This window comes from Penicillium soppii (assembly GCF_028829465.1).
Source record: "Penicillium soppii strain IBT 18220 chromosome Unknown utg000010l, whole genome shotgun sequence".
NCBI lineage: Eukaryota > Fungi > Ascomycota > Eurotiomycetes > Eurotiales > Aspergillaceae > Penicillium > Penicillium soppii.
In genome coordinates this window covers 698,246-723,246 of record NW_026643240.1, presented here as the reverse complement: position 1 = coordinate 723,246, position 25,001 = coordinate 698,246, and the positions used below count along the sequence as shown (strand labels likewise).

The following is a 25,001-nucleotide window of genomic DNA, read 5'->3' as shown; positions in this document are numbered from 1 at the left end:
CATAACGCGGTACGGATGACCTGTCGATGAGAATGGGGTATCTGATCTACAAGTGGAGAAACGCTGTCTCGGTACAAAACATTAGGGACTCTTAGATAGTGTAAGGTTCTATCCATGACTATATCGACATATATTATTTATTGATCTTGAATTGTCATTAGAACATTTTTCGATATTCATTTGGTTAAAATAAAGCAAGCAAAAAGGAAGGCGCCCCCCCCCAAGGGTACGGGTACCTGGCAGTTCACCCCCTCGCACGGCCTATTGAGCCTTTTCCAAGGCAACTGGTCCTCCGAAGTCGCGTGCTTGTGTCCTGGTGACTCAATTCTGGGACCGCCTCCCTTGGTCTCGTTTCCATGTGCCATTATTGGGTACACTGCCACCTAATCTGCGGAGAAAGTCACCTCATAGGATAGTTCCATGATCTCCATCTTCTCCACATTACATTGCTCACTGCCTTTATCGCGCTTATCATGTCCTATCATCCCTATCAGCTGTTAAATTACGGAGTACCCCCGGGGCCATGAATGATACGCCTAGGTCAATATTACAAGCGATCAGCACTGAAAGCTCTTAGTATTGATATGCATATTGTCATCTCCTTACTTGCGTATCGGTCTATTCTTATCATTATCTGTAGAAGCTCTGACGCCTTTTACAGATAACTTCCAAATGCTTTTTAGACACTGTTTTGAACTTCCCAGCGTTCTTTTCGTAGGTGACATGATTAGTGAGTACAGTCTTGGAGTACCTACATGTGTAAATTGTAGTAGGTGTAACTGGGGAGATCTGTCCAATTCATGAAGATATCCAGGGATTCATTTCCACATGACATTTGGTAGCTTTATCGCGGTTACCAGCCAAAGGATCTCCAGGCCCGTTGGTCATCTCCAGCCCTAGAGGGTTTCAGGGTTAGTAGACCTATCCTACTGGATGCCAATCACCTGGGCAATTGACTGTGTAACTTACAGTACTCCGTATGTTACACAGGATTTCAGTCCAGCCCCCATAAATCTTAGTCAGCAATATTTCCCCTCTGGGGACATTACCAATTACAGAAGTGGCTGAATATTTGACAAGAGCTTTCGATGACGAAAACTGCATTCGAAATTTTCCTAACCGCCCACTAATTTTGGGCGCTAAAATACTGTCACATACCAATGCAGACTGCTGGACCCAAACACTGATGGCCCTACGGAGACGTGGATAAGATTTGGCTATGGCTCCGCCGGCTCCCCTCCAGCCTCCCTCCCCCTCGGGATCGACCGAACGATTGGCCGAAGAGCTTGCTCCAACAATTGAGCAGCTAAAGAATCTAGGTGCCGGCACCGCGATTACCCTACCCCAAGCCCTCTCGACAACAGAGCCTCTTCTCCGCCTGCGCCATACCTTTATTGACGATGCACGCCCTCGCACCGCCAAAGATGCATTTCGCTACCTACAAGGCTTTCAGACATTGCTAGCACTGGCGGAACAGCTTGCAGAGCTTTATCATCCCAATAGTCTGTCCCAACAAGAACGAAAGGGCCTGCTCGGCGTATTCAAAGATGTTCTCGGCGTGTTGGCAGAAGGCCTCAAGGACCATTTTGGCAACAAGCGATACTTTGCCCGGAAAATAGTCGGAGGAGGCATTGCTGCACTGGAGCAGATTCTGACTGTGTTGGTCAAGAAGATAGACACAACCGAGAGTGATGCACACCATCTTTACGGCGCAATCTTCGCTGCAGCTCTCTGCCAGGAGACCGTGTCGGGTATTTTTGTAACACTCAGCACAAAATTCCCCGCGAGTAAGGACTCAGCGGCTCCGACCGATGTACAGAGTGTCGTGGATCGTTGTATTGGATCGGCGGAAACGGTGGAAGTGCCGGAGCTACTTGGTCCATTCCTTCGTGTGTGGCTGATGCACTCGTCCTTTTCATCCGGATATGAGATTCTACGTCTGGCCCTGCCCGCTTCACTCTGTCAATTGGCTTCGCAGTCTCGGAGGAACGTCGTAGCCTTGCATGCCACCAATATGCTCACCTCTATTCTCCCACTCTTGTTCGACGGAGGACGATCCGACAGCGAAAAAGCAATTTACCAAGACCTTGCTCAATTTCTCAGCGTTCAGGGTATGAGTAGCTTGGACGATGCGGTTGCTTTGTATCGCGGTGCACATGAAAATCCGCAAATTTTAAAAGTCCTGTTATCGGCTCTCAAATCCTCCAAGGAGCCTCCATCAATACAGTTCGATATGTCTCGGCATGGATTTTGTTCCGTTGAATTTGCAACACTTGGCCGACCATTCCCCCCCGTCAATTCTTCTGGGTATACTTTAGCAGCTTGGGCTCGTTTCGATGAATTTGATTCCAATACGCATACTACTATTTTTGGTGCATTTGATGCGAGTCAGACATGTTTCATTCTAGCATATCTGGAGAGAGATACCCGGCACTTTATTCTTCAAACATCCATCCGCGGTTCCCGGCCGAGTGTCCGGTTCAAGGCCGCGAAATTCGAATCAAACCGCTGGTATCATATTTGTGTTGTCCACAAAAGACCGAAGCCCATGTCTTCTTCTCGGGCATCTTTGTTCATAGATGGCGAGTTTGTTGAGCAACTAAAGATTGAATACCCATCAGTCCCTACTAGTCATCATCCAAGCAAACCGCCCCGGATTCAGGCATTCTTTGGCACCCCTCAAGACTTGGCAATGCGCCTCGGAAAGGGTGTCTCAACTTCTCGGTGGTCTCTTGCCAATGGAATGCTCTTTGACGAGGCTTACAGTGATGATATGGTGGCCGTATTTTACAACCTTGGGCCTCGGTACTATGGAAATTTCCAGGATTGCTTAGGCTCTTTCCAGACATACAAGGCCTCTGCAACTCTGAATCTACGGAACGAACATCTTCACGCAGGCAAAGAGGAAGCTTCTGACATTGTTACTGCCATTCGAAGACGAGCAAGTACTTTGATCCGTGAGGGCTCCATACTGATCAATGTTTCATCTGTCGCTGTTCTGGACGATGACGATAGTAACAACGTCGATGAATCGCAGTTGATCAAATGTCTTTCACGACAAGCAGCAAAAAGTTTGCAGCAATTGACAAAGGCCGGCGGTAATGCTGTTGCAGTGAATGGTGCCACTCCAGCCATCAATGATGGCCTTACCCAGCCTCAAGGAGTCGGAATTCTGACAGGCGATCCTGTAGTTGCCGTGCCCAGGGCAATGGACGACGCCAGTTGGTGTATTGGGGGCTGCGCTGCGGTCCATTTGAGTTTGGTCAAGGCGGCAAGCACCGCGAACAGCACTCGGATGGCTGTGGAGGCCCTTTATGAAGCCGTGCAGGACAACTGGAGAAACAGCGAAGCGATGGAAAGAGAGAACGGATATGGCATCCTCGCAGCTTTGCTGCGGGAGAAGCTTGGATTTCATCTGGGTAATTTCCCTGCTGCAAGTAAAATCCCTGTGGTCAGCTCAGATCCCGATGAACTGTCGGCTTTGACACTTGATCTGATGCGTTTGACTCTCGCTTTTGTTGGCTACGATTTCAAACAGCCAAATCGCTCGATCATCACAAATCCGCTCGCCTACCGTGTTCTGCTTGTTGACATGGATGTGTGGCGACTCGGAGAATCGCAGGTGCTAGAATTGTATTACTCCCAATTCCGCACATTTGCATCCGATAGCAACTATCGCCGATTTAATGCCAGGCGTCTTGGTCGTATGCGTAAGTTGCTCACCGTGATCTGGTCACATCGCTCACCTTAGAATATGGAGGCTAACTGTACCAGGTGTGAATAAGAAGTTGTTAGAGACTCTGAAGAGTGGAGAAGTCACCAGAGAGTCTCTCCGGCCTTGTCTATCAGCTTTTAAGTCATTGATGGAGAGCAGTCCCTCTCCCGACCTTCTGCGCTCTTTGTCTTTATCCATCACATATGCTCTCCACAAACCAAAAACCCCGACGAGCCTGCAGAAAAAGAAGAGCCTCCGATACCTGGCGCCGTCATCGCGGCCTGGATCGGCAAAATCAGAAGGCAAGTATGTACCCAGTATCACTCTAGGCATTGAGATGCTGCGGCTGTATTGTTCTGTGTTGTGCAATCCCCATGACCCCGCCCCTTTGAGGAAATTCGCCAAAGCCGTAACGAGCAAGGTATGTAATGCTGATTCGCCTGTATTGAACTTGTGATTAAGATTATGTGCACAGTGGCTTCTTTACCTCATGTGCGAAGATGAGCCTGAGATTGTGTTGCTTGCAACGAAGATATTAGCTCGATTGGTTGTGGTCCATGGCAGTGGATACAGCAAGAAGTTCGCTGAGAAGAGTGGTGGATACATCATCTTAGAACATCGCCTCAAAAGATGGTGGAATGTTCCGGGTTTGTGGCCTATCTGCTTTTCAGTCCTGTTCGGCGTCGATCATGCTTTGTTAGATCTCACGAAACCCCTAGACTTGCCTGATTTGCTCAAACTATTTTTGAACAACGGCGACGTAAAGGTTGTCTTCCCGGACATGTTGCCCGTCATTATGAACATGCTGAAAAGTGGGATGAGAAACACAATCATGACAACTCATACGGACGAAAATAGCCAGAGTTCTTTGGAAAAGCAGTCCTCCAATTGCGAAAAGCCTCGTATGGATTCGCTTAAGCTTCCTGGTAAGTTTGGGCAAACATCACTATGGTTTTAATTAACTTTGACAGGATCATCAGATCATAGTGTTCATGAGATCAGTCTCCTCAGCTCAGTGGTCCAATTCTTATCAGAAGCCCGCACCAAGTCCCCAATATTCCAAGAATTCACTGCGCAATCTACCTACGTGCAAGAGCTTCTTTCCGTGCTCTATCCTGTTGTTGTCGGTGCAGATACCGTCAGCCCCAACACAGAATTGAACTTTCGACACAGTGGGCTCAGTTTCGATGACAGCAACTTAGTCCTGCGACCGCGTTCAAGTACGACTGGGGCAACGACAGTGCTACAAACAACCACAGTTGACTGTTCTGGAAATCCCGAGGAGAGTACCGGCTCTTTGCGACGTGGCTCGTCTTTCATTCTGGTTTCCTCTGATAAATCCAAACATCAGCCATCTTCTGCCAGAATACGACGCTTCATGAACCCGACTTTTGTTGGGAACAAAGCTTCTACAGATCATCCTCTTGTCAAGGCTGTCTTGGGGCTAACCTTGGACATATTTCAAGATCAGCTTTTAGGGCGCAAAGACTTTACAGGCCTTGGTCTCTATCTTAAAACTCCGCCGGGCTTCTTGGAACACCAAGCGTATTTCAATTCTTGGGTTTTCAGCTGCTTGCTTTCCACATTGCAAGATCTGCCTTCAGTCCGACCAAGTGTCCTTCATGAGCCTCGCACATTGACAAATCTTGGACGTCTCGCAATACATTTGACCGAGGCAGTCTACGAAGGCTGGTTCATCAATGGAGGATCGTCCACCATGGAATTCATCGGTACTTTCTTGGAATATCTCCAGCGCCCTGACATCTCTCAACTTAAAAGCATTCGCTTATGCAGCCAGGCTGTGACGACTATTCGCTCAACACTCTACAAAGTGGTCCTTTTTCAGCTCTCGGAAGCCGATGACACTACCACGGTCCCCTTGCTTAATCGCTTGAATTACTGGCAAGCAGTTGTTCTCGCAGCAGCTGAGACGCAATCTAAGCACTTGCATCTTCTGTGTTACCTTCTTTACACCAAATTAGTCAGTACGGATAGAGATGTTCGCTCCGCTGCTGCTCGGTTATGGAGAATCATTCTGGTGCAGGCACCGGATGAGATAACAACCCTGCTGGGTCAAGGACCTGTTTCTCTGCAGCGCCGACTGGCAGACGGCTTTGACGCACTTTCGGGGATGGAAGACGAAGCCTTCTTGGCATGGATCGATGACCAACGAGAGGATCTTGACGCCTTGTTCTTTGGCATTTTCTCTCGGTCATGGGATAATTTTGTCCACGAGGAAAATGTGAGCAGCGAGGAATCTGTTAGATCTCGAGTTTCAAAACGGAAGGACAAACTCCGACAGTGGGCTCAGATTGAGAAGTTCGACGAAGACATGACAAGGAAGCACGACGCAACTCTACCACACTGGATCTCGAACATTGCAGCATCCGAGTTCTTGAAATCTCAACGGTTCTTGCAAGACATGCAAGATAGCTCTACCTTCATGTGGTCCGCTTTCTCCGACTTGCTGCTCGACCTGCGACGACCGGGTGGCCTTCTTTCGGAAGGTAAGGAGAGGAGATGGTGGCTAGATCAGACTGAAGGTCGCAGTCGTATGCGACTTCGTCTCGTCCCCGATGAGTCGGGCGATCGACAAGACTATCAGCCCAAGCGTAAAGCATCAGAGCCCCCTGTAATCAAAATCGATACTCGGTTACGTGCTCTCTCGGAGGGCGAGACTTTGTCGACGCCTCATCCTCTCAATGCGGAACTCGAAAACGTGGATAGCGTGTTGCCGAACAACGATGCTGATAATCGGAGCTTGCTAGAAGACAACTTTGAACTAATTGATGATCCCAAGATTGAGCTGGAAGACTACGAAGATAGGAACCGGAAGGTGATGCGCTCTCTTCAGCGTGGCGATCAAGTGCAAAGCGTGTGCAATCTGTCTCGCATCATTGGTCTAGAGGCTGTCGAAGGCATCTTGATACTTGGAAAAGACTGCATCTATATCCTAGACAATTTCTTCCAAAGAGCCGATGGTGAGATCGTGAACGTCTGGCAAGCTCCGAACGAGGAACGAGACCCTTATGTTCGCATGATTGCCGGTCGCGAATCCAATGACCGCCGCTCGCAAGAGCATGAAACAAGAAGCTGGAAGTGGTCTGACTTGGTCAGTGTTTCCAAACGTCGCTTCTTGTTCCGTGATGTTGCACTGGAAATTTTCTTCACAGATGGCACCAGCTACTTGTTGACTTTGATGTCAGCTCGCGCAAGAGACGAACTGTGTAATCAACTGGCTGTCAGGGCACCACAGGTAACCGGAACTACGGGACACTCTCGTCCAGAAGACATCTGGCGATTTGAGACTCTTCGCAGTCAAGACGATGCTCCTCAGTCCCTTGGGTCCAAATTTGCAAGTGTGTTTGGCCATCTCCCAGCAAACCCAGCAACACGAAAATGGGTCAAGGGCGAGATTTCCAATTTCCATTATCTTATGTTGATCAATACTTTTGCCGGACGTACGTTCAACGACTTGACTCAATACCCTGTGTTCCCATGGGTCTTGGCAGACTACACAAGCGAGGAACTAGACCTCACCAACCCAGCTACATTCCGCGATCTGTCTAAGCCGATGGGATGTCAAACCCTGGAGCGAGAGGCGGGATTCCGTGAGCGATACAATGCTTTCGCTGAGATGGGCGACGATAATTCTCCACCTTTCCACTATGGAACACATTACTCTTCTGCCATGATTGTCTGTTCCTACCTCATTCGCCTACAACCGTTCGTCAAGTCCTATCTCCTACTTCAAGGTGGCTCTTTTGATCACGCCGACCGCCTCTTTTACTCTATTCGCAAGGCATGGGAATCCGCATCACGGGGAAACATGACCGATGTTCGAGAGCTGATCCCTGAGTTCTTCTATCTTCCGGAATTCCTCGTGAACTCCAACAAATATGACTTTGGTCTGCTCCAAAATATGACCACGGCCATCGACTCGGTCGAGCTGCCACCATGGGCTAAAGGCGACCCTAAGATATTCATCGCAAAACACCGGGAGGCTCTTGAGAGCCCCTATGTTTCCGAGAACTTGCACCACTGGATTGATCTGGTTTTCGGCAGTAAGCAAAAGGGCGAGGCAGCTGTTGAATCTGTCAATGTCTTCCATCATCTCTCCTACAAAGGCGCCAAAGATTTAGACGCGATTGATGACCCAATGGAGAGGCTGGCCACCATCGGCATCATTCACAATTTCGGACAAACTCCTCATCAAATTTTCCAACGACCTCACGCCCTGAGGGAAGATCAAAAACACCGTGTACCCCGACTGGATACGCTTGCCGAGTCACTGACGCAGATGCCTTTGTCTCTGCTTGACATAGAGGAGCGAGTGTCTACCCTCTCGATGAAACAAGACCGTTTATTGTGTACTGCGGCTCTCAGGCTCAACGTTCCACCGGCTTATGAATATTACATGGAATGGGGATTCTTTGATGGTAGTGTCCGATTTTACACTGCGGATACTCGCAAGCTTCTGGGTCACTTTGAACACCTTCATGTAGGACAATTGTCCTACGCCAGCTTTGCGGATTCTCGCACCCTTGTCACTTGCGGCACGGACTGTACTATTTCACTATGGACGGTTACTGCGACTTCAAAGTCGGTTGATTTGCAGCCTATTGGCTCCCTCTTTGGCCATAGAGCACCGGTCACAGTGCTTGCTGTCTCGCGCTCCTTCAGTTCCTTGCTATCTGCGTCGATTGACGGGCAAATTATGCTGTGGGATCTCAATCGACGTTCCTTCGTGCAAGCCCTCCCCGCCGATGGTACGGTCGATGTAAGTATCCCTCTCACCTATACTGTCTGCGCCTACTAACCAATCTCCAGTGTGCTCGAATTAATGATGTCTCTGGAGACATCATGGTCTGTCGCGGCAGTCGTTTGACATTGTACACCCTCAATGGGGTTGTTTTAGTTGATCAATCAGTCTGCGAGTCGACTGACGATCATATCTTGTCTTGCGTTTTCTACGAAGGAGTACAAAACGAATGGCTTGAGCGCGAATTAGTATTGACGGGTCATACTCGAGGCGTTGTCAATATCTGGAGCAAGAGCATTCGGGGCGGTCGATTTGAGCTGGAACTGATCCGACAGCTTCATCATACAGACAGCAACCGTGACACCGGTGCCAACATTAGTGCGGGCATTAGTTGCATCTTGGCCCTCCCCCACGTGGTCTACACGGGGGATGAGGCAGGTCGAGTGGTAGGTTTTCAATGATTTATTCTCAAATTGACATTGCTAACATAGCATCAGTATGAGTGGAACTGCATCCAGCGCCGCTGAGGAACCCAGTGTTGAGATGACACGCTTTCATTTTTTATTTTCACATGTTCCCTGTTCATAGCCAAAAAAAAGAGCATGTAAAAGCTTAGACAGTGGCGTTTGTGATTTCCTTTTCTGGCAATACTTGCCTCCAGTAAATTAGCGTTCATAGCGTTCAAAGTGATATCCATCGGAAATAGGTGTCCCGTCTCATCACATAACCTGCGGCATTTAACCGGGTCCCGGTGAGCATTGCAGAAACCGCTACAGTAGTGGGCCGTTGTCCGGTCTACCATCCTCCGGTTGGGGATGTATCGGAGCACACTGCGCCGGATTGGGCATTTCGAGATACTTGCTCAAGGGTAGTGAACATGAAATCATATTGGAATAAAGTAGTCAATTAGGATAGTTCTATGAGGAATATTGTAGAAAAAAGAAGATGAGGATCAAAAGACAAGCAAAACAATATGTGTACCTCTCAGCAGTTCACAGCAAACGAAACGCTGATTTCATCGTGCAGCGTCATTTGCCCCACCATTTCCACCTTGAAAACGGGGCACGGAAAAGGTACTTCCGTTAACTATGTTTTATCCATAGTAAATCAATGTACTCGGCAATCGAGCTGGTTCTGGTTCATGACACCACCCCTCCTTCGTCGAGCTTCTAAATACTGCGACCTCCGCCACCCTCTCCATTTTCTCTTTCCTTTCTTTCATACACTTTTTCTATCTATAAATTGTCTTTTCAATTTACCACACATACAAAAAATGTCTTCTTCTCTTGAGCAGCTTAAGGCCTCTGGCACCGTCGTCGTCTGCGACTCTGGTAAGCTTGAGATCATCGCATGCATTGAAAATTCGCTAACCCTGAATTTCTAGGTGACTTTGCCAGTATGTACTGAATCAATCGATAGCCAAAACTGGCTCTCGCACGGAATGGTTAGCTAACAGAACAACAGCCATTGGCAAGTACAAGCCCCAGGATGCCACCACCAACCCCTCCCTGATTCTCGCCGCTTCTAAGAAGCCCGAGTACGCCGCTCTCATCGACACTGCCGTTGCCCACGGCAAGCAGAACGGAAAAACTCTCGATGAGCAGGTCGAGGCCACTCTCGACCGTCTCCTTGTTGAGTTCGGAAAGGAGATTCTCAAGATCATTCCCGGCAAGGTCTCCACTGAGGTCGACGCCAAGCTCTCTTTCGACACCGAGGGATCCGTCAAGAAGGCCCTTGAGATCATCGAGGTATGTTCATTCCTGCCGAATCAGCTCAAAGATCCGAACGTTAACTCTCTTTTAGCTCTACAAGCAGAACGGTATCAGCAAGGACCGTGTCCTCATCAAGATTGCTTCCACCTACGAGGGTATCAAGGCCGCCCACATCCTCCAGTCCAAGTACGGCATCAACTGCAACCTGACCCTGATGTTCTCTTTGGTCCAGGCCATCGCTGCCGCTGAGGCCGGTGCCTACCTCATCTCCCCCTTCGTTGGCCGTATCCTTGACTGGTTCAAGGCCGCCCACAAGCGCGACTACACCCCCCAGGAGGACCCTGGTGTTAAGTCCGTTCAGGATATCTACAACTACTACAAGAAGTTCGGCTACAACACCATCGTCATGGGCGCCTCCTTCCGTAATGTTGGCGAGATCACCGAGCTTGCCGGCTGTGACTACCTGACCATCTCCCCCAACCTCCTTGAGGACCTCTACAACTCCACCGAGGCCGTTCCCCAGAAGCTCAACGCTGCTGATGCCTCCAAGCTTGAGATCAAGAAGCGCGAATACCTCAACAACGAGGCTGATTTCCGCTTCGACTTCAACGAGGAGGCTATGGGTGTTGAGAAGCTCCGTGAGGGTATCTCCAAGTTCGCTGCTGATGCCGTTACCCTCAAGCAACTTCTTGCCCAGAAGATCCAGGCTTAGATTGGATCCGATTTTTAAAGTGTTTAATTTTTTTTTGTAAATTGGCGATCCCCCAAAAATTGGAATCGGTAGATACGAATTGATGAACTTGCTCTGCTAAAACTTTTTCCATTTCTCTCATTGTTACCTCCATAAGATTAGCAAACTACAATTTACACATACAATTGGTGTCGGCCAGAACACTCAAGAGGGGTCCATGGGCTCTCAGTAAGCGCTCGCAATCTGGACGGGCCGGCTTATTCACCTGCAGACCCCGCAGTGAAAACATTGGTCACATGGTAAGACAGCTAAGGTTTGTATGTTATACAACGTACGGTGTCGCTGAAGAGCCGGCTTTTCTAGCCTTGATACATTACCGAGCTGGTTTCAATTGCTGATAGGACGACCTTGAACCTGTAAGCGTACATGTGTGACCATATCCCGCGTCAATGCCATAAATACTCTCCGTATATAAAGCGAGAAAGTGATAAATCAAAATTGGAGCTCCGAGGGGTATCGATACAAATAATACCAGAAATATTGACACTAGTATTGAGTACTGGTACGAAATGAGATAGTACTAGTTCCATTATGTCATTCCCTCCAATTCCGACTCGCCCGCTTGGGAAGGTGGGGGATGTTTTGGTGTATTAGGTACCGGGTACTAGTCCAGTCCAGTCATTATATATAGTATTTTTGTGTACCTGGTACCTAGTTTATGCTGTAAGTGCATTTACTAGTAGTCACGTCAACATCCGCTTATTAGCTTCGTCCGCCACTCCTTTCCTCCTCTTCTTTCTCAAACTCATTTCAATCTTCAATTCAAAGTCAATTAAAGATATTCAAAATGGTCAAGGCTGGTACGTTTGTTTCTATTTTTGTTCCCCTTCAGGCCTCCAGGGCTTCCCGCTTGTATAAGCTCTAAGCTTCCCCATCCGGGGGACCTTGGGTGAGCAGATTTGAGCACCTTGTGACCCTGAGCTCAACTCCTAGCCTATCGGCTTGTATCCACCTCTCCACTGATCTCTGAACCTGGACAAAAGGCTGGCAGCTCTTATTGCTCATTTGCTGGGCTGCCGGCTGATGTGAAAGACCAGACGATCCAGAGCCTTCGATCAACCTTCTGGAACATTTCACTAACCGATCTTCCTGCAGTTGCTGTTCTCCGTGGTGACGCTAAGGTCGCCGGTACCGTCACCTTCGAGCAGGAAACCGAGAGTGGCCCTACCACTATCTCCTGGAACATTACCGGTAACGACGCCAACGCTGAGCGTGGTTTCCACGTTCACCAGTTTGGTGACAACACCAACGGCTGCACCTCCGCTGGCCCCCACTGTACGTGTTCAAGATACAAATCATCGCATAAACCGTACTGATCGCTTTTAGTCAACCCCTTCGGCAAGACCCACGGTGCTCCCACCGACGAGGTTCGTCACGTCGGTGACCTCGGCAACTTCAAGACCGATGCTGAGGGCAACGCTACCGGCTCCAAGCAGGACAACCTTGTCAAGCTGATTGGCGCTGAGTCCGTCCTGGGCGTAAGTGATCACCGACGGTGTTGCATAGATATATTGCTAACTTATCTCAGCGCACTCTTGTTGTCCACGCCGGCACTGATGACCTCGGTCAGGGTGGCAACGAGGAGTCCAAGAAGACCGGTAACGCCGGTGCCCGCCCTGCTTGCGGTAAGTTGATATCGACGTGCTGTAGTGGAGCTAAATGCTAATGGTTGATTAGGTGTGATCGGTATTGCCGCTTAAATGCGTACCTTGAACCCCTTTATGAACTTCTAGTATCGATTCTGAAAAGTTTAGGATATTTCCTAGCTAGGATCCATGAATGAATGCCAATTTTGACATAAAATATATGTATAATTCGATATCATTGTCTTCGGTCATTTTCGAAGCTTTGTAAACCTCTGTGGAAGCACGGATCGGCTGACCGCCCGCTTTCCCCCACAAGTCTAAACACCACCTGTCCCCTTAGGGTATTCTCTTAGCTGTTAACTACTCCTTTTCTATTCCTTGTGCTACTTTTGTTCTGGTTTTGTCTTCTATCTTAATTGTGTGTGGCAGTGGTGTTTGATTGATTCAAAATGCCTTTCGAAGCCCGGGTCAAGTCCGTCCTGTCCGGTGACACGGTCGTGCTGTCGCATGTCACCAACCCTTCACAAGAACGCATCTTGAGTTTGGCATATGTTTCTGCTCCAAGATTAAGGAGAGAAGGTGATGAGGTGAGTCCACTGCTGTGATCAATTGCTCTTTGGGCGTGCCATCGAAATGTCAATTCATTAGCTACATTCAGACCAGCTTGGCCTTTTAGTCTCCTTATTGGGTTCATTGGCATTTTAAGCTCTGAAAGAAGCAAGAGCAGGAAAGGATGAAGAATTGAATCTAACATGATGATCTATTTTAGGCATATGCTTTTCAATCCCGTGAATTCCTCCGTGAACTCCTTGTCGGCAAGGTCGTCCAATTCCATGTCGTCTACACCATTCCCACAGGTGCCAAGCGCGACTATGGTATCATCAAGCTTCCCGGATTCGATGCTTCATTGCCCGATATCAGTGTCCAGGAAGGCTGGACCCGGGTCCGCGATGAGGCAGGAAAGCGCGGAGATGAATCCGAGGAGACAGTTGGACTCCTGGACCGTCTCCGTGCATTGGAGTCCCTCGCCCAGGACGAAGGAAAGGGAACATGGGCCAGTGGAGACAATGGCCATATTGATACTAGCTACGAGTTGACCGGTGCTCGGGAATTGGTCCGCCAGAACTTGGGCCAGCAGTTGGAGGGAATTATCGAGAAAGTCCTGAACGGCGACCGTGTGGTGCTGCGCTTGCTGCTCCAGCCGAAGGAACACATCCAGACCGTCATTGCTATTGCCGGTATCCGGGCACCATCCGCTAAGCGCACAACTGAGGGCAAGGAGACGGCTGCTGAGCCATTCGGCGACGAGGCGCAAGAGTTTGTGGAGTCGCGACTGCTGCAGCGCAAGGTGAAGGTTTCCCTGCTTGGTGTTACGCCGCAGGGCCAGATTGTTGCTACTCTGCTGCACCCCAATGGAAATATCTCTCGATTCCTTTTGGAGGCTGGTTTGGCCCGCTGCCAGGATCACCATTCTACGCTTTTGGGCCCTGACATGGCTCTTCTCCGCCAGGCTGAGCTTACTGCTAAGGCTGACCGCAAGGGATTGTGGGTTAACCACACTGGACCTACCACTGCTGGTGCCGCGGCCGTGGACTACGTTGTCACTCGTGTCTTGAATGCCGATACACTATTCATCAGGAACAAGGCCGGCCAAGAGAAGAAGATCAGCCTCGCCAGTATTCGTCAACCTAAGCCCTCCGATCCCAAGCAGGCCCCCTTCGCTGCTGAGGCTAAGGAGTTCCTCCGCAAGCGCGTGATCGCCAAGCACGTGATGGTCACTGTGAACGGCAAGAAGCCCGCCAACGAGGGCTATGAGGAGCGCGAGGTCGCCACTGTTGTGCAGGGCAACACCAACGTCGGAGTCGCCCTCGTGGAGGCTGGATACTCCTCTGTCATTCGCCACCGTATGGATGACGCTGACCGATCCCCCGATTACGATGCCTTGCTCGCCGCTGAGGCCGATGCCCAGAAGGAGGGCCGTGGAATGTGGTCTTCCAAGGCCCCCAAGGCCAAGGCGGTTGTGGATTACTCCGAGACTGTACAAAAGGCCAAGTTGGAGCTTGGTGCCCTGCAGCGCCAGAAGCGTGTTCCCGCCGTTGTCGACTTTGTTAAATCTGGCTCTCGCTTTACTGTCCTTATCCCTCGCGAGAACGCCAAGCTGACCCTCGTCCTTTCCGGTATCCGTGCTCCCCGTTCTGCTCGCGGTCCCAGTGATGCCGGCGAGCCTTTCGGTCAAGAGGCCCACGACCTGGCCAACCGCCGCTGCATGCAGCGCGATGTTGAGATCGATGTTGAGACCATTGACAAGGTTGGAGGTTTCATTGGAAGCCTGTACATCAACAAGGAGAACTTCACCAAGGTCCTGCTAGAGGAGGGTTTCGCTACCGTCCATGCATACTCGGCTGAGCAGTCTGGCCACGCCACCGAGTACTTTGCCGCGGAGCAGCGGGCTAAGGACGCCCGCAAGGGTCTCTGGCACGACTATGATCCCAGCAAGGAGGCTGCTGAAGCCGAGGAAGCCGAGGCCGCTAATGGCACTGGTACCGAGAGCGATGCCGCCCCCACACAGCGTCGCAAGGACTACCGCGATGTGATGGTTACCTACATCGACCCTGCCTCCGCTAAGCTTAAGCTTCAACAGATCGGCACTGGCACCAACGCTCTCACTGAGCTGATGAGCGCTTTCCGCACTTTCCACATCAACAAGGCCAACGACACTCCCCTGCCCGGCCCACCCAAGGCTGGCGACTGGGTTGCCGCCCAGTTCACCGAAGACGGAAACTGGTACCGCGCTAAGGTCCGCCGTAACGACCGCGAGAACCAGACCGCTGAGGTTGTGTACATTGACTTCGGTAACTCCGAGTCTCTGCCCTGGGCCAAGCTCCGCCCTCTCACCCAGCCCCAGTTCTCCAGCCAAACTCTGCGCCCCCAGGCCGTCGATGCCGTCCTCTCGCTCATGCAGTTCCCCACCTCGGAGGATTATCTCGAGGATGCCATTGGCTTTATTGGTGACCAGACCTTCGACCGCCAGCTCGTTGCAAACGTCGACCATGTCGACCAAGACGGTACCCTGCATGTTACCCTCCTCGACCCCTCCGTTTCCAAGAACCTGGATAACAGCATTAACGCCGATGTCATCAGCGAGGGCTTAGCTATGGTGCCCCGTAAGTTGAAGAACTGGGAGCGCGCTTCCGTTGAGACCTTGTCTAACCTGCGCACGCTGGAGGATGAGGCCAAGGCTGAGCGCCGGGGTATTTGGGAGTACGGTGATCTCACCGAGGACTAAATTCGTATGTATCTATTTATTTTCTTTTTGCGATGTATGAAGGCGATCTGTACAGATAGTATTGGGCTTGTCCTTTCAGATTAGCATCCGTGCCATTCATTTGAAGCCGGAATTGTATTGAATGTTCTTTTAGTTACATTATTCTCAATACTTCAACGAATGGAGCCACTAGATACTATACTGAAACCCCTAGTTTCACCTGCACGTCCATTGTTAGGGCTTTCCTAGTTGATCACTGCCGATTAACTTTTCAGATCGATGGATCTGCAGGGTCTAGATGTCTCACAGTAAAGATATCTGTCTCAACCTTCCTGCCACATGACTCCCCTAGATCGTATATCTATCACAATATCACAAAGCATCCGAGTGCCGATCCCCAAACTGTCAGATTTATTTCACCGCCTCTCCCTCCGCCACCCCCGAGATCTTTCTGGCCGATCTTCCCCCCAAATAAATACCCCAAAAAAAACATAAACATAGAAGTCGCAACCATGTTCTGGGGCAACAAATCCGCGCAGGCCTCCGAACCGGATCTCACGCGCACCGACTCCTCAAAGAATGATCCGTCCGCCTCGGCCTCCCAAGCCGCCGGCACCGCCTGGCTCGCCGGCCACCTGCACCACCTCACACCAGAGCAGGAGTCAAGCCTACAAGAGTTCAAGACGCTGTGTGCTGAGCGCAAGTACTATACCCCTGCTGTGGAACAGGCGGACGGCGCGACTACCGCCAGTCACGACGATGCGACTCTGCTGTATGTGGCGCTACGCTAGACCGAGAAGTCGAGAGTGGCAAAATGCTGATTATCAAACATATAGGCGGTTCCTGCGAGCCCGCAAATTCGATGTCGAGGGCGCATGGACTCAATTTAAGGATACCGAGGACTGGCGCAAAGACAATGCGATCGAGGCTCTGTATGAGAACATCGGCGTGGACTCGTACGAGGCCGCTCGCCGCATGGTACGTTACATTTACACTGCATCTTACTGCAGGAGTTCCGTTCTGACTTCAATTCCCCTGTAGTATCCCCAGTGGACTGGCCGTCGCGATCGCCGCGGCATCCCCATCTACGTCTTTGAGATCCGCCACCTGGACAACAAGGCCGTCGCCGCTTACAATTCAACCATGACTAACGGCACGCCCGAAACACATAAATCATCTACCGTACCCGCGCGCCTGCTTAACCTCTTCGCTTTGTATGAGAACCTGCTCCGGTTCGTGATGCCACTGTCTACCGCGCTGCCGCGGCCCAACCCGGAAACGCCCATTGTGACCTCGACCAACATCGTCGACGTCAGCGGTGTGGGACTGAAGCAGTTCTGGAATCTGAAGAGCCACATGCAGGATGCTAGTGTATTGGCCACGGCGCATTACCCGGAGACGCTGGATCGGATCTTCGTATGTGTCCCTATACCATTTGTGCTGTTCGGACCGAAACTAAAACTGACTCGATGGTAGATTATTGGTGCGCCTTCATTCTTCCCTACCGTGTGGGGCTGGATCAAGCGCTGGTTTGACCCTGGCACCACGTCTAAGATCTTTATTCTCTCCGCTGCTGAGGTGGAACCTACTCTTACTTCGTTCATGGAGCCGTCCAGCATTCCTAAGCAATACGGTGGTCAGCTCGACTGGACGTGGGGTGATATGCCCAACCTGGACGACCCTAGCCGTGAACTGCTGCGGGGTCTTGAACAGCCACTGGCCGATGGCCAGACAAGGAAAGACATCCTCAAGGGACCTGTGCTGTTCGAGGGCGATCACCTCAAGGTTCTGGGCACTGTGGATGGAAAGGAACGGAGGGAGATCATTCCCGTCCCGAAGACACAGTCACTCGAGTCGGAGGCTACGCCCGCTGAGTCTGCTGCGACAGAGAAGGCGGACGATGCCGCTGCCGATCCAGATACGAAGCCGGAGGACAGCGAGAAGACCATTGACAATGTGGCGGTCAAGGTCAACCAGCTGTCTGTCGATGAGACCCAGACTGCTGCCGCATAGAGCATATAGAAAGGCAGTAGGATATTTTAGGGTTCATGTAAGAGCACAGGATAGCACAGATGTCAATACCGAGGTATTTTTTTATTAAGCTGTGGTTATTGAATATACGTCTGCCTGGGCATTTTGTCTTTTGCTGCAAAGATGGAATTGCATGTGCATTTTTGGATTTTTTTGCGGCACTTCGTTGAGAATGTGGTTTCTGCCTTCTCCCAACATCTATCTACATTTTCTTTGGTTGCCTTTCTGCATATGTGGGACTATCATATGGAGGGCTTCAAGAGGGGCTTTCTGTCTAGTCCAGGTTGGCGTGATTGATAGGATCTCATGGCGTTTCCCATATTTTGGTCGCACTCTGGAGGATTTTCGGGGTTTGATTTTATACACCTTCACACACTTATATCCCCAAGGACGATTGGGGATCCTTTTATACGTAATCGTTTTCTCTCGTTATTTCATCTGTTCATGGATGCAATACATGCATTCCATCTAGCTTTCGGTCCTAATACATAGTGGTATCTACGCGTGCATATTCAATAAGGTTGTAGCAGAATATCCACAATATGAAGAGTGTCTAGACCTTAAAGACACTATATATGTTGGAGCCAGAACCGTATGTATTTATGAGCGGGCAACTATATAATTTGTTGATATATAATCAACTACCATATTGCAGACAGCCGAGCCCTTGTGAAGTTACCTAGACGAGAATAGATCAGCCAGCATCAATTCTTCGAAGCGATCCAGAGCCCTCATCTTCGGGTGTATGTTGACCAATTAGGCCTTCAGGGCTGGTTGCACACATCACATGATTCAGGGGCAGTTCATGCAGGGTCTGCATCTTCAAATGTACGAAGATATGTACAGATCTTGAATCTACACAAGCGAAACATTACATCCTAAAAAAATACTGCACGCCTATGTGTGAGCACTCGGATTATGGGGCGCTCCGAAAGTGCCCAGGAATCAACCCCAGGATGAATACGATAAACACGATCAATGTCCAAGCGTCTACCGACTAGCGCCACCAAACGGTTGGGAAAAAGACCAGATCAGCAGGGATTAACGTCATGGTTGAATTTAGTCAAAGGTCCGAGGCTCATTTTTGCGGAGAGTGTGAAAGATGTGGGTTTCCTTCACATGCACCAGTCGCCGAACGACTGGGGGGGGGGTGATCGACAAGCCCTCATTTAAAGCCTACTTAAATCCCCCCCCATTAGCTATTATTATTAGGGAACTCTGACAAATTTCGAATCCCTCGTCTCTGAAACATGTCAGAACGCAATCCAAAGGACTCTATGAAGTCCACCTGGCGGCGACAAGCCCGCTCAGAGTGGACTCTTTTCCATTGGTTCTATGAACTACTGGGTATCCACCCGGAGCATCTCGACAAGAACATCCCAGTCCATCTGAAGGAAGACGCCGTGCCCTATGTCCCAGACTGGTCGATGCACCGCTGGGTCCTCACCCACGCCGTGATCCCCCTTCTGATCCATCAAGCCTACGTAAAGATCACCGGCCACAATCTCAGCGCATGGGGCGCCTTCATCCTATACAGCATCGGCTTCAAAGCCATCGCCATCCACGAGCTGCACGTGCTCCGCCGCCTAGGCCACCAACACGGCTTTCTAGACGGTGACAAGCACGCCCGCGATGGCGTTCCCGATGTAGGCGTCGCAAAGGTCGTCCGCTCGCTAATGTCGACCTCGACCTTCCGCCCCATGTTCACCGTCTTCATCGCCTACCACGCCAGCCAAACGCCCGCAACAATGAGCTTCGCCTGGCTGCCCCTCGAAGTCGGCCTGTACGGCATCATCCTCGACTTCTGGTTCTACTGGTACCACCGGCTGATGCACGACGTCGGTGGGCTATGGAAATACCACCGCACACACCACCTCACCAAGCACCCGAACCCGCTGCTGACGCTGTACGCCGACACCGAGCAGGAGTTCTTCGATATCCTCGGCATCCCGCTCATGACGTACTTCTCGATGCGGTTCATGGGCATGCCGATGGGGTTCTATGAGTGGTGGATCTGTCACCAGTATGTTGTTTTTGCGGAGCTGGCGGGCCACAGCGGGCTGCGGGTTCATGCCACGCCGCCGTCGACGTTGAGTTGGGCTTTGCGGTGGTTTGATGCGGAGCTTGTTATTGAGGATCATGATTTGCATCATCGTAAGGGATGGAAGAAGAGTCATAATTACGGGAAGCAGACGAGGCTTTGGGATAGGATATTTGGGACTTGTACCGAGCGCATCGAGTCGGTTGAACATAATGTTGATTATGTTAATTCGTCGCCTATGCCACTCTATTGATTGGGCTGGGTTATCTTCTGTGTGAAAAATACCCTACATGTGTACATTTTTGGGTGACCGTGGATACTGTTTCGTTTCTGTTATTTATCTTCTTTTTTTGATACCACGCTAGATACTTTGAACATCTTGTTTATGAATGAACGACCAGTAGTCTCTGATGCTATAATATAGTCTTGTTTTCCGCAAGTATAACCAGGTGCCTTGGCTATATGCATGCACCGCGATACAGAAGGCATTCAACTCAGTCAACATACTCGACTCGCATACCTAGGTAGATCCAAACACTAAGACCACGTTTTGACTCACCAACCGTTCAAATTAGCATTTTTGACCCCTTGAAGCTATCGAAACCACTTACACTCGGTAGGTAGTCTATCCTTAGGCAACTTGGAGGCAAGGTCATTTTATACGTAATTCAAACCGCTCGATCGATTCTCCCCCTTACAGAAGCAGATGCTCTAGGTATTACAGAAAGTAGAAGCTTACTTCGTGGAAACCAGTGTCATTCATCATGTTGGGAGCTAGCAGGATCAAAGGGTCATCAAGTCTCAACCGAGTCTCCTTGATAACCCCTAAATTCGCCCCTCCAGAAAAGATCTCGCTATCTCATTCGCACTCCCAACGGCATCTCCGGCTTCGTATCGATTGTTCACGAATCTCATAGCTCTCAGATAGTCTTCTGTTGCCGAATTACTCGGTCCAGCTGGGAAACCTTTGTTCAGTCCCTCTTGGACATAGGCGCGGCGTTCCCCATTTTTTATAGCATCCACATGAAAGCCATTGACTTTTGGATCATAATCATAACGTATTTGTATTTTCACGTTGCCTGCGAGGGTGCAGTCGATTCCGCAAATTCCGTCAAAGTTGTCGAACTTAGCCCACTGATTGCAAGGCGTTAGCTATTGATAGTCTCTCCTCAAGATGGATCTCTTGTATTCGAGTTTAATTATACCTTCAACTTCACATCAGTGTAGGCCCTTCCGCTGCCGCCTATCCATGCAGCAGCCTCTGGGAGTGGAGAAGGAACGACAAACGGGGGTTGTCCAGACATATCTGCTTCCCGGATTGGTCTTGATCGAAGAGACGGGTAAAAATTAGTAAGACGATTAGAGGTGAAAGTGAACGCACTCAGAGCAAAAGAGGGTGAATTGTTGTTCCTTTTATGTCTTTGCATGCGATGAGAGCGAATGTCTGGCTTGATGATATGTGATAGCCTCGCATGGCAGACAAACATAAGAAAACCAATCATTTTATAGCACAATTCTCGTTAGGGCCAATTGCTGCTCATTTCGGAATAGTGGCCTTTTGATATGTATGTCTTACCGACGGACTGTTGAATCTGGCCAATCTGTATAATACACATTTCTACCAAGAGCTAGCTTGCTCCTTGGCACCGACAACTAAGCGGCTACCTAATTAGGTGCTATCTCCTATCCCAGCTCTCCTATCCCAGCTCTCTTATCCCAGCAGGGGTGACTCTAGTTGCATGGTGTCCATCCTGATTTTCGTCCGAGATACTATCAAGTGGGAGTAAATCGCTTTCCTGTCATCGAAACAGATAATTAGAGAAAGCAAAACACCGTCATTCTACTATGTGGTGTTAAAGAAATTACATTTTCCAACGCGTTGTGTTGTGTTGGCTATCGGGCGTATTTTGCTCTGCAAAATGGCACCCTCGTCTTTGTTTGCTTCTTGTCGATGCGGTCTTATACTAGGCTTTCTAATAATTGCTTTAGCGAACGGTAAGTAGATAAGAGGTTTAGAAAAGAGAATATAAATACCACCTACATGTACATAATAATTGGCCCCTTAGCGCACTGTAATGCATAGTAGTTGTAGGGCTTTGCAGTGACCCACTGACATGGGTATAGTTTTAGACCAAACTACTCCCTATTGATATCGGAGATGCACTTTTAATTCATGGTCTCATAATTCGTGCTATGGCAGTACAATTGCCTAGAATTCAAGTTCTTCCACTTCCATCCCACACGTTACACAAGTCTTGACGCCGATTCCAGTTTCTGGATTATCTACAGACCGGCCCCATTCATGAACATGCTTCCGTCTAGAGGCAAGATCGTCGCCGAAATCTCCCCCAGAGCCACCTTGTCGATTACGTCGGTAGGCCTCGACACGTGTGCGCTTCTTCAGGTCTTGCAGTTTCGTTTTGAACTTTTCTTCCCGTCTCCTTTTCTTGTCAGTCTCGCGCTTCTCAAACTCGGCATCCAGTGCTTCTGTAGAGCCCCATTTTTTGTCCGAGAATGCATATTCCTCTATTTGGTACCGTAGGTATAGCATCATGCTGTTCCAGGTGGATTTGTGTGGATTTGGACGCTCCAGGCGTGGAAGCAGTTCTTCATCTCGAAGTTCGGCTAGATAGACAAATAAGCAAGTTTACTTCCCAAGGAATATATGAGTACTTACGATCTGTGAGAAGATAGTCTTCTTTAGCCTCTGTTTTGGTCAACAGACTGTATTTCTCTGGATATTTCTCCTTGCAAGCATGGCAAATGCAACACTTCAACTCTTCCTCCCACTTCCAATCAATCTCCAGACTTTGGCATTCGCGGCATTTCTTCTGCTTGCTTTTATCATCAAGAACACTGAGGCCCGGCTCGAAAGGCCCTTCGCGGTTCCGTTTGAGGTTCTGGAGTGTTTGGTGACGCTCCCATTCTTTCTGTGTCATATTTGCCGGTTTCAGCGCATCCTTATCATTTGTTACATGGAGTTGCTTGTTAAACGGGTCATCCTCCTGCGTTAAGAATCCACCCTTCGTATCGGTCATCTTGCTGAAGTCATAATCAACATATTTTGTAAAATTGCGAGCCGGTTGAATCGAGTCCAGCGGAAGATTCGAGGCTGATGCATCGCGCATATTGGCGGGCTGGTTGGATGCCATCGAGGCGAATGAGCGCTTCGCACCTGTTGCTGGTTGGGATGTGTTTGAGGAGGCTTGGGCCAGTTCAGCTTCACGCTTCTCACGGAGCGCCTTGGCTTTCATGCGACTGATCTCCTTTAGGCAACTCGTTAGTTTGGGCTGTCTTAGGGCTTTGTTGACCTTTACGGAAAAGACCTACCATTCTCCGCTGCTGTTCTGGAGTGATCGGACCGCGGGGAAATTGTCCTGCCCCTGAGGCCTTGGCCTGTGGGGGAGGAGTCGAAGGTCGATTTCCTGACATATTGAGAATATTGCAGGATGCACCACTGATTGCCCTTGTTCAAATCTAAATCAATCGATCAGCAGTATTATCGGGCGGAAGGCGGCCAGACTCCGATCCGCCACATCACGTGAAAACCGACGTCATTGGTCCCTAGCAGCCTTGGAAGTAAATACGAAACTAATAGCAAAGCAAAGCATCGGAATCAATTTGACTTGATAGTGAATTCATTATAAATAGAAGTTATGGGCCGGTCACGACATCATCAAAGTCTTCTTCTCTATTCTGGCCGTACAAAACTTCACATACGCCTCCAACCGGCACATCCATGACCGCGTCTGTTCCCTCACTCCAGATCTCCCGCCAATTGACCTTGCGATTTTGCGGGCCCATGATTTGGTAGGAGGTCGCGCCTGGTTTCATTTTGGTCGCGCCGCCTGGCCGTCTTCGTGCCTTTCCATCAATCACGGATACGTTGGCGACCTCATCCACAATATTCTCGATACTGTGCATGGGCAATGTGAGGTAACCCGTGTTGTACGTCGCAAGCGCGACGTATATGTAGATAAGTAACATGACTAGCCATGCGGGGATAGCTAGCGACCACCAGCGGTTTGGGTAGTAGTAGATGCCGAGCTGATGGAGAAATGGGGACGGAAGGTAGGACCATAGGAGATAGAACACTGGATTGGATGTGTTAGCATGTGCTAGATTACGAGAGCGCGCCGCAACATTGGACACGAGACTCACAAAAAGCCAATGATGAGGCGAGGTATAGAACGAAGCCATAGTATTCGTATGTCGGCACCTTTGGACTTGCGCGCGGAACGGTAGTTGCGCGGCGAGCGGACTTGGCGACTGCCGCCTCGGTATCATTGGGCGTTTCTACATCAGAGCTGTCTGGTGTAGTTGGGCGCGATGTAGTAGTTGAGAAGGGGGGTCGGAGGAGAGAAGTGAGAGAGGGCGAGGGCGGTAGAGGGGTGGGTGGACGGTTGTAGAACGGCGGCGCAAACGCATTGGGGCCATGGAGCGAGCTGGAAGATTGGCGAAATGGATGTTGTCGATCAATGCCCTCTGAAGAGTCATCGGAGTCAGAGTCTGAAAATGATTGATGCTCTAGCGAATAATGCGACTGGAAATCTGCGTCGTCCTCCACCTCGATCTCCTCGTAGCCGGGGGAGGTAACATTCTCGTCTTCATAGCTTTCTTGGGGCTCATCTGGTGAGGTGATATCTTCAGGCAGCAGCGGTGGAAAGGGCTGCTTAGCCTCAAAGGACGAATTGAACGTCCCTTCCATCGAATCCCCCATTTGCTGAAGGTGTGTGTTGTTGGAGAGTCCCCTTTTTCTGCAATATTAACGCAGACATACCGCCCAAGTGGATCCCCGGAACATCCACTTTCCCCCACATTTCTGGCTGCCTCAGGCCAAATATCTAACCCTAATCATTTCTGGCTACGTGAAGCTACACACCTACACGTACATTGCATAGGAGCTTTCTCCTCCTTAGGGGGCTGATTTAGCTTCACGAAGGCTGTAAGTACTGGGTATCATCTATCACTGCCAATCAGTGTGATTTAATTAATATACTATTCAAGCTTGATTATCTCAAAGTCGTGTTGAAAAGAACTGTCAAAAGACTTGTTAAAAAACCCTCGAGAAGATCTGTTTAAGAGGTAGAAACTCACCGCAAACTCTGATAGGCTGTAGAAAGGTCTTATCATAAATA

The 25,001-nt window shown here is 49.8% G+C and overlaps 8 protein-coding genes across 8 annotated transcripts; 6 read left to right on the top strand and 2 right to left on the bottom strand.

The window, feature by feature from the left end:
- Nucleotides 1–1,219: 1,219 nt before the first annotated feature.
- N7529_010924 (Beige/BEACH domain protein) lies at nucleotides 1,220–9,004 on the top strand (the record flags this gene model as incomplete). The annotated part of the gene is made up of 6 exons (XM_057246451.1): nucleotides 1,220–3,710; nucleotides 3,775–4,136; nucleotides 4,191–4,641; nucleotides 4,687–8,495; nucleotides 8,546–8,923; nucleotides 8,975–9,004. 6 exons carry the CDS (start codon nucleotides 1,220–1,222, stop codon nucleotides 9,002–9,004), a joined length of 7,521 nt encoding a protein of 2,506 aa, XP_057091800.1.
- A 746-nt stretch (nucleotides 9,005–9,750) lies between these two features.
- On the top strand, nucleotides 9,751–10,901 carry N7529_010923 (sedoheptulose-7-phosphate:D-glyceraldehyde-3-phosphate transaldolase TAL1; the record flags this gene model as incomplete). Its single annotated transcript, XM_057246450.1, has 4 exons — nucleotides 9,751–9,808; nucleotides 9,862–9,873; nucleotides 9,942–10,225; nucleotides 10,281–10,901. 4 exons carry the CDS (start codon nucleotides 9,751–9,753, stop codon nucleotides 10,899–10,901), a joined length of 975 nt encoding a protein of 324 aa, XP_057091799.1.
- Nucleotides 10,902–11,727: 826 nt separating this feature from the next.
- sod1 (superoxide dismutase SOD1) lies at nucleotides 11,728–12,640 on the top strand (the record flags this gene model as incomplete). Its single annotated transcript, XM_057246449.1, has 5 exons — nucleotides 11,728–11,740; nucleotides 12,036–12,215; nucleotides 12,267–12,418; nucleotides 12,469–12,565; nucleotides 12,618–12,640. 5 exons carry the CDS (start codon nucleotides 11,728–11,730, stop codon nucleotides 12,638–12,640), a joined length of 465 nt encoding a protein of 154 aa, XP_057091798.1.
- A 335-nt stretch (nucleotides 12,641–12,975) lies between these two features.
- Nucleotides 12,976–15,812, top strand: N7529_010921 (putative transcription factor (Snd1/p100); the record flags this gene model as incomplete). Its single annotated transcript, XM_057246448.1, has 2 exons — nucleotides 12,976–13,113; nucleotides 13,296–15,812. The coding sequence occupies 2 exons, from the start codon at nucleotides 12,976–12,978 to the stop codon at nucleotides 15,810–15,812; spliced, it is 2,655 nt and encodes an 884-aa protein (XP_057091797.1).
- A 491-nt stretch (nucleotides 15,813–16,303) lies between these two features.
- N7529_010920 (SEC14 family lipid-binding protein) lies at nucleotides 16,304–17,804 on the top strand (the record flags this gene model as incomplete). Its single annotated transcript, XM_057246447.1, has 4 exons — nucleotides 16,304–16,563; nucleotides 16,628–16,769; nucleotides 16,833–17,207; nucleotides 17,268–17,804. 4 exons carry the CDS (start codon nucleotides 16,304–16,306, stop codon nucleotides 17,802–17,804), a joined length of 1,314 nt encoding a protein of 437 aa, XP_057091796.1.
- A 1,268-nt stretch (nucleotides 17,805–19,072) lies between these two features.
- On the top strand, nucleotides 19,073–20,116 carry N7529_010919 (sterol desaturase family protein; the record flags this gene model as incomplete). The annotated part of the gene is made up of 1 exon (XM_057246446.1): nucleotides 19,073–20,116. The coding sequence occupies one exon, from the start codon at nucleotides 19,073–19,075 to the stop codon at nucleotides 20,114–20,116; it is 1,044 nt and encodes a 347-aa protein (XP_057091795.1).
- A 1,956-nt stretch (nucleotides 20,117–22,072) lies between these two features.
- Nucleotides 22,073–23,295, bottom strand: rad14 (DNA repair protein RAD14; the record flags this gene model as incomplete). Its single annotated transcript, XM_057246445.1, has 3 exons — nucleotides 22,073–22,350; nucleotides 22,541–23,129; nucleotides 23,194–23,295. 3 exons carry the CDS (start codon nucleotides 23,293–23,295, stop codon nucleotides 22,073–22,075), a joined length of 969 nt encoding a protein of 322 aa, XP_057091794.1.
- A 222-nt stretch (nucleotides 23,296–23,517) lies between these two features.
- On the bottom strand, nucleotides 23,518–24,583 carry N7529_010917 (uncharacterized protein; the record flags this gene model as incomplete). Its single annotated transcript, XM_057246444.1, has 2 exons — nucleotides 23,518–23,957; nucleotides 24,025–24,583. The coding sequence occupies 2 exons, from the start codon at nucleotides 24,581–24,583 to the stop codon at nucleotides 23,518–23,520; spliced, it is 999 nt and encodes a 332-aa protein (XP_057091793.1).
- Between the last annotated feature and the right edge of the window lie 418 nt (nucleotides 24,584–25,001).